General features: G+C 42.0%; 1 protein-coding gene across 2 annotated transcripts; it reads left to right on the top strand.

The window, feature by feature from the left end:
- Positions 1 to 1,605: 1,605 nt before the first annotated feature.
- Positions 1,606 to 5,262, top strand: elf3 (E74-like factor 3 (ets domain transcription factor, epithelial-specific)). Of its 2 annotated transcripts, none has more exons than XM_052075212.1 (9): positions 1,606 to 1,835; positions 2,016 to 2,142; positions 2,730 to 2,963; positions 3,085 to 3,210; positions 3,290 to 3,433; positions 3,529 to 3,615; positions 3,706 to 3,819; positions 3,967 to 4,162; positions 4,364 to 5,262. In XM_052075212.1, the coding sequence occupies exons 2-9, from the start codon at positions 2,052 to 2,054 to the stop codon at positions 4,473 to 4,475; spliced, it is 1,104 nt and encodes a 367-aa protein (XP_051931172.1). In that variant the 5' UTR covers positions 1,606 to 1,835; positions 2,016 to 2,051; the 3' UTR covers positions 4,476 to 5,262. The 2 variants fall into 2 exon arrangements, with proteins under 2 accessions (XP_051931172.1, XP_051931171.1); XM_052075211.1 differs by having other exon boundaries at positions 1,987 to 2,142.
- Positions 5,263 to 12,513: the final 7,251 nt, after the last annotated feature.

Raw genomic sequence — 12,513 nt, 5'->3', positions numbered from 1 at the left:
TCTCTTGCTCTTCATGGCATTGCCATCGTGATGGGAAAAAAAAGGCAGCGGTTTCCGTCGGATGTGGAACAACTTGACCTATTTTTTGCAGCAACTGTTTCTTTATTATGCTATTTTAGCTTAATGGACACAAATAACAGTATCCATGTTTTAATATATGGATGACTCGATAGAGGGGGTGACATATGGTTTGGTTCATCCATGATTGATAATCAAACAGTGATGATGATGAAATGCATCAAAACAAATGTTGATTTCAGGAGCAGAAGCAGGAGTAGAGAAGGTGTTGATCAGTCACCACTAGGTATCACCAATGAGCAACATTAAACCTCCGGAGCGTATGGAACCCTTCCAGAAACCTGCAACTGTGCTTAATATAACACCAGAACACACCCCTGAAAGTTTCTTTTTTCTTCTTTTTTTACAATTTATTTATTTTAATGTCATTGTATCTTTGCTCTCCAGATGCCTTTGCAACCGAACAAATGTAATATTACATTTCCCAGAAACATGACATACAGCTCACTAACCTGACGACTGAGTCAAAAAGCTGTTGCACTGGTACGGTTTGTTTTGGCCTGTGCAACTAAACTTGGCACGGATCTCAAAAATGCGTTTAAACGTCAATTAGAAACTGTAAGTCACAATGCCAGGATCAACATTACAACACTGAACACACAGTCAGACCCGATACAGTAATCAGAAGAAGTCAGTTATGTTTGCGCATGGAGATAAACGTAGGTATGCGTGGCAATCAATATAAACACTGAACACACAAGGTCTCTCTTATTATTATTCTTAGCACCACAGTACTTGTATTGCACACCAAAAATAGCAACGACTATACGAAATACATGTTGAAAATCGGGTTGATAAAACTATCCAGCTCTACCGACAATTCCAGCAGTGACATTTTCATCATGCAAAAGTGGCAGAATAAATTACGTCGTGTATGTGAAAAAGACAAAATCATGAAACATCCATCAATCCATTTTCAATACCACCTGTACTGTTTGATGTAATTGGGAGATGGGGGCGGGCAAAAGGCAGTCTGGTTGAGAGGCAGTCGCAGGGAACACACACACACACAGCCAACCTTTCTCACGCTCACACTGTCACTCAGTTAGAGCCAGGTCAGACACTCATATGTAATATATATATATATGTGTGTGTGTGTGTGTGTGTGTGTGTGTGTGTGTGCGTGTGTGTGTACAGTATCCAGCACTGCTATCATACATGCTGTGAGCAAAGTTCCTACCAAACAGCAGAGAGCCGAAAAACATGACTTGTGAAATGCATCCCATTTTATTTTGTTGGGTCGTTGCTCACAATAAAATTATCTGGGTCTTGAGACATTTTCTAAATAGATGCGTCGTCCACTTAAAAAAGGTATCTCGATCCAGATGATTATGTTTCAACCACTTGACAAAATCAAATGGAGTACTGTGTATTTAACGAACCATTTTCTTTCCCTCTGTGTAATTGGATACACAAATATGTTAATGAGCCTCATTGTTGGTGACATACTTGAAAACGTGGGAGGTTTAAGGTGTTGATCAACGTGCTTAGAGCGGAGGATGAGATGAGGAGAATTGGAGGTGTGGCTTACTTCATCTGGAATTCCCCTGAACTCACCTGTGACCACCCCCACCACTGCACCGGAGTATTAAATCTTCTCGCAGGCTGAACGAGGCAACAGGTGCATTTTTGCCAAAGAGACTATACGTTACGGAGAAATTAGTCAACCAAGATATCAAGAAGAAAACCAAATACTCCACATCCGTCGTGTTCTCTTGGATCATAATTGTATTGCATCATCCCGTGGCACACACAAGGTAAAAAATACATTCAAATAGTGTGGATTTAATTTGAATGTTAGGATCTGTCTTGACAGAAGTGACTTTTATTTTCAATTTGAATAGATTTCAATTGCAATTTGTTCAGATTTGAAATGGGACTCACGTACACTTTTTAAATTATTCCCAGGTTGTTGTTTTTTTTCCATGGCATCACAGTGCCTCAGTAGCGTGCTGACCAACGCAAACTTCACGATGTACCAGAACAGTCTTCCTGATATTCTGCCTCATCAACCCAACATCAACAATCAGCAAAACAGCAACCTGGGCTACGGCTCCAACAATGGTGAGAGAAACATGATCTTCACATGTATATGAGAATGCGCCAATGGAAATTGTGTTTTGTGCCTGGGCGATGAGGCTAGTGTTTACCATAAGAGTCAAAAACAAACGATGTACCGATAGTATTTTGAAAATACCATCGGTACTTTCACGTGACACTCCTCATACCAGACATCATCCCTTATTTTCAACGTAGCCAGGCCCTTACTTCATGGAACATTTCTTTGACCTCAATTAGACGCTGCTGCTAATCATTTACCAGAGAGTCAATGTTTAACTTATTTTAAGCGTCAAGCGGTGCCACCTAGTTGCTAAAACAGTTCGTTCTTTGTTTTTCTGACCTTAGAGAAATAAAGCCCCACCTGGGAGTGATGCAGATTGGTATTAATCAATATCCAAGCTGGCACCGCATTGCAGAAGTTTTCAGTAGGATGTAGTTTCAGAGGTTATATCAAATTTCAATTCTTTTCAACTATCTGTCTCAGTGAAACTTAGCATTATATATTTAATGTTAAATCCAGAGGGTGTAGGGATCATCCTTTTAATGGAGCACTTTTACACTGCTGAAGTAACTGCTTCCTCTCTACACAGGTCTTTGGTATGGTCAGATGAATCCTCACTTCTGGACGGCGGAAAACGTTATGGAGTGGATCAGTGCCCAAGCTGACAGCACCAAGTTTGATGCCAGTACCCTGACTCTGTCCTATTGTGCCATGGACGGCCACAGCTTCTGTCAGATGAGCCTGGACCAGATGATCATGGCGTTTGGACCTCAGCTTGGACTGCACCTCCACCAAAACCTGCAAGAATACAAAGCTAAATATGGTAAATCTGCATTTTTCTCCCACAAAATATGATTCCAGTCACTTCAGATAACCTCGAATAGATTCACATTTTTGAGTAGCAACGCAACGCTGAGTAAAAGGGATTTTCTTTTTCTTCCTAGAACTGACGAGCCTATCGGTACCAGAGCTAAACGAAACCTGCCAACTCCTGGATAGGTTCTTGCACAACCTAAACCTCCCAGACAACCTAACCTTCCCCCTTATCAGCACCGTCAAATTTGGTCAAGGTACAAGAGTTTGAAAAGTGTTTGTAAATTTTAGTATCTGGAGGTCAAAATCCTAAAGGTGCTTTGTTCCATAAAACAGGTGAAGACTCGGTCAGCAAAATGGAGTTCGACAATGGTGACAATTGCGATCTGCTCAGCCTGACCATGGGGGCCATGACACCTCTGCAAGACGGGTATCTGTCTGATAATCAGTCTGATAGCGAGTGGAGCACCTCATCCAATAGTCAGTAGTTCATTATTTTATTTATACATCTACCTGTGGAAATAAATTTAAGGGTCTACAATTCAACCCTTAACTTCTGTGTTATATTTCATCAGGTGGCCCATTTGGCTTCTCGAACCTTGGCTCACCAGAGTCTGGCAGTGGAGAATCTGACCCAGAGTTCTCCTACCCTGTGATTTCAAGTGAGTTGAAAACCGTGAGATTTGTTTGAATTCCTCCATAGTGTGAGTAGTTTTCAATAAACATCTGAACATGTCCTGTTTGGGTGACAGAGACACTGATTAAGAAGGAGAAAGCAGAGTCACAAATTAAACGACCTCGGGGGCGACCTCCTAAAGTCAGCAGGGATCACAGCATTTATGACACGTCAAAGAAAAGTAAACACGGTAAGAATACGATTTGGGAATAAGCAATAGCATCTTCAGATTTTAATAACACATGTATCGGATTTGGTTTATCTTATTCGACCTGTACACAAATTCGCTTGCCTACACATTGAGTCTAGCTCACAGTGCCGTGTGCCTTGTCTGCAGCACCTCGGGGCACTCATCTTTGGGAGTTCATCAGAGATATTCTGATTCACCCAGAGAAGAACCAGGGCCTGATGAAATGGGAAGATCGCCATGAGGGTGTTTTCAAGTTCCTCAAATCGGAGGCTGTGGCTCAAATGTGGGGCCAGAAGAAGAAGAACAGCAGCATGACATACGAGAAACTCAGTCGTGCTATGAGGTCAGTATGCAACATTGAAGCGTTTTGATGCGATATCTAGACTACCACATTGATCGTGGCCAATCCAGTTTATTACCTGCACGCATTTTCATGACAAGCATACATAACACCCCTGTCCCAATTCTGTGTGGAAAAAAAATACATTTTAGAGGAAGTGGGCTGCATACTAAAAATGGACTTATTGATGTCTTCCATCCATAGGTACTACTATAAACGAGAAATCCTTGAGCGGGTTGATGGACGGCGGCTGGTGTACAAGTTTGGAAAGAATTCCAGTGGTTGGAAAGTTGAAGAGATTGGAATGGGCATCTAAATTCTTCATGGCAGTTGAAACGAAAAAGCCAAAGTCGTTCAGAACTTGACTTACCTGCTTATCCTGTCATGGAGAAGATCTTGCTGCCCAAATGTTAAGACACTAACTTCCTTTTCGAGGGAAGGTGTTAAAGAAAATGTAAGCCAGTGTTGTGGGCTCTAGTAGGTTTTGTGAACCAATTTTAATGTTATGTCGTGTATGTAATTGATTGTCATCAAAGAGTCGTTTGAAGTAACTGAAATGGATATTGTTTTGTTCTCTTGCATTGAAATTCAGATTTTTTTTAAGACTTAGAAAAGTGGGAATTCTTAAGTATAAGTAATATTGCTGCCATGTGTACCTGGGATAGGCTGCAGCCTGTGACCCCAACGAGGACAACTGGTCGAGAAAATTGATAAAATGATTGTAACCACGTACACGACATTTTTGGTGTCATATATTAGTAAGTGTTTTACACAGTGTTTTAAAGAAAAATGAGTGGTAATTCTATCGCACAATTTACATCTGGTTTAGCTCTCAGAATTAAAAAAAAAATCAGTTATACTCTTTTTTTATGATCGTCATTGCATCATGCCTCCACAATTCTGGATCATTGTATGTGCACTACAGGGGAGGAGGGACTCTTCTTGATATGTCCTGAAGGTTGAAATTTTGTATTTATTTCATTTTTATACCGTTTATATTTGTCTATATTACCTGTTTTTCAATGTATTTCTAAAGCTGTGTTAGTGCGCAACAATGAAAACAATGAATTGTTGAATAAAAGCACTGCCTGGTTTGTTGACAACTGAGTACCTATTTGGGGGATTTGGTGACACTTAAAATGAGGAGGATGATGGGATCAAGTCAGATACCACAAGTTAATTATGGACCAATTCTGAAACATATTGGTGTGAAAACAATAAAATAAATGCATTGACCATGTTGTCTAGAAACACCCATCCATCAATTTTCTGATCTGCTTACCCTCTGAAGGGTCATGGGGTGTGCTGGAGCCTATCCAAGCTGTCCTTGGGGTACCCCCTGAACTGGTTGCCAGCCAATCGCAGGGCACACATAGACGAACATCCATCCACGCTCACGCTCACACTGAGGGACAATTGAGAGTGTTCCATTAACCTGCCATGCATGTTTTGGAAATGTGGGAGGAAACCAGAGTACCCGGAGAAAACCCATGCAGGCACGGGGAGAACATGGAAACTCCACAGAGGAAGGCCGGAGCCAGACTCGAAGCCTGCACTTCTGCACTGTGAGGCAGACGCGATAACCAGCTGTCCACCGTGCCGCCCGGTCTTGAAACGTGGGACGGAAATCTTTTATATATTTACTGGACGAAATCATTATCAAGAGGTTCTAAATTTGGACCAAAGCACATAGTCATTTTTATTCATTCTACCATGATTTTTTCTCATGAGGTTTTGTTGCTTGTTATTTTAGAATTGAAAGATTACACCTTGTTCTGGTCAAACCAGAAGACTGAAAGTAATTAATTAATGATGACTCAAAAATAACAAACTTATTGACAATACTGATGAACTTTAAAATACTTTAAAATATACTTTTGTACTGCTTGATAATCAACCTCATGCTTCTGCCAAATTTATCTTGGGAAATACTGGGTGTGACACTTTTACTTTCCTTTTCATTGATACACTAATTTCACAGGGTACTAAAAATGTACTTTTGCATGATTGCTGGGAGGAGCATACGGGTGGAAAAAAAGGTGGCACTGCAATGCCTTTGCTGCAGAATCTCGGACATCAAAGTTTTGAATCGCATTAAATTATTATTTTCATCACTGTCCAGACACAAAGCCTGTATTTTGACCTTTTGACTTTTTCTTGTTCAGGAAAGGCAAACCAATCTTGATTTTTGTCCCATTTTTTTAGAAGACTGTCCTCAGCAGCAGCATTCTGGAGTAGCTGGAGAGTTTTCCGAGACTTGCGGCAGTCCCACAAACAGAAGTCGAACAATTAATTCGGGTTTGGTTTAAATTGGACAGCATGTTCGCGTTCCCATGCTGAAGATTACTTGTCAAGTTATTGTAAACGTGTATGATATATCTTTCTTTTGGAAAGTCACTCACTCATCCGTGGGGAAGACTTCATCTGGATATTACTCAATCGTGAAGCAATGTTTTCTTTTTGTCTTCATTTATTTTGACATTCAGTAGTTAAGTTTGACAGTTCATAAAGAAGATTTATTCATTTCGCCAGTCACTGGCATGGAGGTGCATGAAGTGCATTGGGTGCACTGCAATTAGATGTAAGGTTCTGATGATATATATAAAAAAATAGTACCAGAGCATATGCTGTTCTCATTGGAAGTAGTAACAGAAAACTAAAACACATACAGGTATTACAATTTGTTATGTCATCACGCTCCAGCCTTAGATGAAGTCATTGTGTACATTTCTCCACAGCAAGAGAGGCTGTCATTGTTAATTTTCCCCAGTAATATGAAATATCTGACTAAAATGTATGTTCTTTCATATTTCATACCATTTGAAGTATAATTGCCATCATAAATCCAAAAGTATGCAGTAACGAGAAAGAGTTGATTCAAGAACACTCAAATGTTCATTCACAACATGCATGCCTTCTGCGTACACAGGAAATGGGCCTCAAATGAGTGTTTTACTGGATGCCTCTTTGGGGTTTGAGATTATTCAGTTCTGTTCCATTGGAGCAATACCTTCATGAAACCTTTGTCCCATTCAGTAGTTGCTTGTTTACTTCCAGGTTACTTACTGTCAGCTGTGGCTGGCGATATTGCCTTTTATGCCCCAGGCCGTTAAACTGATTTCAAACTACTGATGGCTCCTCTTTGGTTATTTAATGAATTGGTGATATGAATTTCAATTAATTTCTCTTTGCTGTTGCTTCAAGTAGAAATATTTTGACTTGAAATGAATGGACAGTAGTATATTCATTTGATATTGAAGGTCAATTTTCACCCAATTTTTTGGGATGCCCCTTAGAATCTGCGGGGCTCTTACTAACCAACTATATTGTCTAATGGGCAAGCCAGATTAGGGTGTGTTTGCAAAGTAGGTCTGTACTTGTCATCGATCAGTGCATTGTGATTAGAATCAGGCCTAATTGACAGAACAGATCTGTCTGTTTCCAGAGCACTGACATTGCAAGGCAGTCAAATATCCGACTTTTGGCCAGTTATTTTGAAATTGTAATGCATTAAATAAACAAATAAAGGCCCTGCACAATAGAAGTAAGAAACAAAGTCAGGAAATTGGCAGTGAAGAGTCATCTAATTGGCACTAGATGAAGCATCTAGTGAATGCGTGCGTGTTTGTGTGTGTTCGTGTATTTCACTCAACTCTAACTTCCCATGTCCCAATTTATTTTAGAAAATAAAAATTGAGACTTTCACGACCAAAATAGACAAACTTCAGCAAAAGGTTCAAATAATGCAGAAACCACAAACTAGTGACTCATCCACCCACTTACATGTCAAAATCAAAGCCTGTGGGCCAGATGTGGCTCGCCATCTCATTTAATGTGGCCCATAAAAACTGAAAAGGTTCATGCACTGGCCATCAACTAGAAATACATTCATGAAAGTACACCCATCCTGTAGAATACACAAACTTCACTACACGGCGGCGGTGGAGAATACGGCGGACACAATTGTTATCAAAGACTTCCAGATTGCGCTGGTCAGCCAGCGCATTACGATAAAGACACAAACATCCATGCATCAATCAATTTTCGAATTCTCTTATCCTCACGAGGGTCATGGGCGTGCTGGAGCCAATTCCAACTGTCTTCGGGCAGTAGGTGGGGTACACCTTGAACGGTTTGCCAGCCAATCGCAGGGCACACATAGATGAAAACACAAAGAGTCTCGTAAAAATCTCATGAGTTGCATGAGTGAGATGTGTTGCCCTCGACACTCTCAGGATAGAATTGCATAAATATATTCCTAACTACTACTGCAGAAAAAAATTGAGTGACATTTACATAAGAAAACCTGGCCAGGGCAATCACAGGCCCACACTGTGAGGTATGCACTGCAACACTGCCTTTCGAACCAAACGTTCGTGCGTGACTGATATCTGTCTGTGTGGGACCAAATGTTAAATGTTCACTCGAATTGCTATTTTTAGGACTTACGCTTTGGGAACAGCTTGACTTGACTTCGGACTTGGTATCTAAGTGACTTGCCTTGGATTTGAACTATATGATTTGAAAGGTCATTGTTTTTATAGTTTGAAATTAGCATTTTAACACAGTTTGCCTTTTTAGGAAGGAAAGAAAGCAAGAAAGAAAATAAAAATTTTGTTCCAGTCACATCAACCTGGCAGCCTAGTCAGTTTCACTTGTTGGTGTGAAGGAGCGATGTAAACATCAAAAGCATTGGAGCAAGTCCGGGGATCATTAATTTGAATTATTTTCTTGGTGACGGTGTAAAACACGTGTGTCAAAGTCAAGGCCTGTGGGCCAGATCTGGCCCGCCACATCATTTTATGTGGCCCGCAAAAACAAATCAAGCATGTCAAGTTCCATGATGCTTGCTAAAGTCAGAACAAAATATCAAATTGTCACATGTAATCCACAATAACAGTCACTATTCTTGACTTCTGATTTTAAAACTAGTTATTCATCAATTTGTTGTGCGCTAGGTATGTAAGATGTGGAGGGGATTAAACATTGATATGGTTTCCCAAAATTCATAACAAGCCCTTCAAGGGAAACCGGAACTACAATGTGGCCCGCGACAAAAATGATTTAGACCCCCCTGTGTAAAACATAGGATGCAAAACACATGTTCGGCATCTCACAGAAGAAATACACAACGAGAATTTCCTTCGTCATTACAACACCCATGGACAGGTAAGCTAACCTTACAGTTTAGCTAGCAATACGAACATTGGTTTAGGACGAGTAAAAGATAGCCGAATGTGATCATGTGAACATTCAGACCCAGCTAGGTAACGTGACCAGGTGTGGGATGGTGTGTGAAAACTATCCAAACTGTTCCTTTTGCTTGTGGCATTTCCGATCGCATAATCATGCCCCCCGCTTTCAATTCAATCATGACGTGAAGCCATCTACACATCGAAAGCAGCTTATATGCACCGAAACAACAACTCAACGCAAAAGAAGCAAAGTGGTTACTAGAAGTCAATTGTGGTAAACGGTCTTTCATTTCTAAAGCACTTTTCCACTTACAGTGCGCTCATAGAGCTTCACACTGACTCCTCATTTACCTCCTGATGACATGGTATCAGGAAGCACAGGAGCTTCAGTGTCTTACTCAAGAACACTTCCACATCGTCACAGGGGCAGAGGATAATTCCTATGACCTGTGAGTTGGGAGATTATCAAATTACCGCTGAGCCATGCGGCTGTACAGAGTGAAAACGAGTGAGTTTTAGATTCAAGAATGATTGTTTTGGTGAAACCGGAAAAAAGACAATCGCAACGTGCAAGGTTTGGAACTTGAAGAAAAGTGAGACAATATTGGCGGTTCCTTTCATTTGTGTGACACAGAAGAGTTCTCTGAACCTAAGCGAGCCAGGTAAACTCCAAAGTTTAGTTGGTCAAATAATTCGTCAGTACTGCAGTGAGAAGTCAATAAAGTGACAGATTAGGCACCTGTAATCTTGAATCTTGATCTTTATTCAAGCATAGCCATCGATACACAAAGTCCCAACTGGAGTCGTTTTCCGACATAGAGTCCATAAAACGGTAGTTCACTGCTCGTGAGTGTGTCCACCATATTTAATGTGACAGCGCTCCCGTAAACTGATGCACGTCAACTTCAAAAAGCAACAACCTGTGAAGTACAAAAGTGCACAAAGTTGATGCCTTTCATTGACCCTTTTATGCATGTAATTTCGATTTGGGTAACAGAGTGGCATGAGAAAAAACACAGACGGTTTTTATATCTGAAAATCTGACAATTATCCAGGTTTACTCCCCATTCAGCATATTTCTGTGTTTCTCAGTACATTTATTGTGCCACTCATATATAAACATTGGCATGAAAAACATAACATGGATAATTCGAAATAATTTAAAGGTCAAGAGTGAAGTAAACTTGGCCAACCATCCTTTGAGTAATACTTGGAGCCAAAACTATTTTGAGCATAGTTTTGAAAGGGGTTTTTTTCTTCTTTTTTTTTTTTTTTTTTTTGCAACTCACCCAGATTCATAGTTAGAGCCATAGCAACACGCTAAGCAACGAAAATGCTATTGTTCGGCAATCTCTGGCGAGTGACGTCATTTACAGAATGCTGAGTCGGCGGTCATTGTACTGCATTGTTGATTGTCACGCTCACTGCTCTTTGTTGTCAAATTATTCGGCGAAATGCATTGGCGGTGTGTGGCGATACACTGTTCACATTCAGGCAAACAATTATTTGGATGGCCAAAAGAAAAGAATAGGGCACGTAAATGGACTAGAAAATTGGAAGGATACAGTTTCATTCTCGCAAGGTGAATGAATTTCACGCCGGTGTCGACGAGCGTTCTTTAATTCAAGCACTTTGAGGGCCTCTGTTTTTCCGCATCCTCAGATAAATTGAAAACCTTCCTTCCAAATTGATATCTGACTGGCTTTGTACACTTTACAAAGTGAGCCCCACGAGTGGTGTCTTAAAGTGACGTCACACTTCCGGGTTTGTTTTATTATTTCATTTTGGATTTTCTAAAATTACTTCAGTTGACCTCTAAGGATAGGCATTCATTTCATTTCATTTTTAGGAATGTCCAGTAAATGTTAATATATTTTTTAGCAATAATGTATCTTTTTTGTAGTATGCTTAAAGAAAATATTCCATCCATCCATCCATCTTCTACCGCTCATCCGGGGCCGGGTCGCGGGGGCAACAGCTTTAGCAGGGAAGCCCAGACTTCCCTCTCCCCAGCTACTTCTTCCAGCTCTCCCCGGGGGATCCCGAGGCGTTCCCAGGCCAGCTGGGTGACATAGTCTCTCCAGCGTGTCCTGGGTCTTCCTCGGGGTCTCCTCCCGGTGGGACATGCCCGGAACACCTCACCAGGGAGGCGTTCAGGAGGCATCCGAATCAGATGCCCAAGCCACCTCATCTGGCTCCTCTCGATGTGGAGGAGAAGCGGCTCGACTCGGAGCCCCTCCCGGATGACCGAGCTTCTCACCTTATCTCTAAGGGAGAGCCCGGACACCCTGCGGAGAAAACTCATTTCGGCCGCTTGTATCCGGGATCTCGTTCTTTCGGTCACGACCCATAGCTCGTGACCATAGATGAGGGTTGGAACGTAGATCGACCGGTAAATTGAGAGCTTCGCCCTTTGCCTCAGCTCCTTCTTCACCACGACAGACCGATACAACGTCCGCATCACAGCAGACGCTGCACCGATCCGCCTGTCGATCTCTCGCTCCCTCCTGCCCTCACTCGTGAACAAGACCCCAAGATACTTAAACTCCTCCACTTGGGGCAAGATCTCCCCCCCGACCTGGAGGGGGCACTCCACCCTTTTCCGACTGAGGACCATGGTTTCAGATTTGGAGGTGCTGATTTTCATCCCAACCGCTTCACACTCGGCTGCGAAACGCTCCAGTGAGAGTTGGAGAGCCCCGTTTGAAGGAGCCAACAGCACCACATCATCTGCAAAAAGCAGGGATGACATACTGAGGCCACCAAAACGTACCCTCTCAACGCTTCGGCTGCGCCTAGAGATTCTGTCCATGAAGGTTATGAACAGAATCGGTGACAAAGGGCAGCCTTGGCGGAGTCCTACCCTCACTGGAAACGATTCCGACTTACTGCCGGCAATGCGGACCAAACTCTGACATCGGTGGTATAGTGACCGAACATCCCGTATCAGGGGGTTCGGTACACCATACCCACGAAGCACCCCCCACAGAACTCCCCGACGGACACGGTCAAACGCCTTCTCCAAGTCCACAAAACACATGTAGACTGGTTGGGCGAATTCCCACATACCCTCGAGAACCCTGCTAAGGGTGTAGAGCTGGTCCACTGTTCCACGGCCGGGACGAAAACCACACTGCTCCTCCTCAATCTGAGGCTCGA

The sequence above is a fragment of the Hippocampus zosterae genome, chromosome 9, assembly GCF_025434085.1.
Source record: "Hippocampus zosterae strain Florida chromosome 9, ASM2543408v3, whole genome shotgun sequence".
Classification (NCBI taxonomy): domain Eukaryota; kingdom Metazoa; phylum Chordata; class Actinopteri; order Syngnathiformes; family Syngnathidae; genus Hippocampus; species Hippocampus zosterae.
The sequence above is the reverse complement of the archived record's forward strand: the minus strand, read 5'-3'. Positions and strand labels throughout refer to the sequence as shown.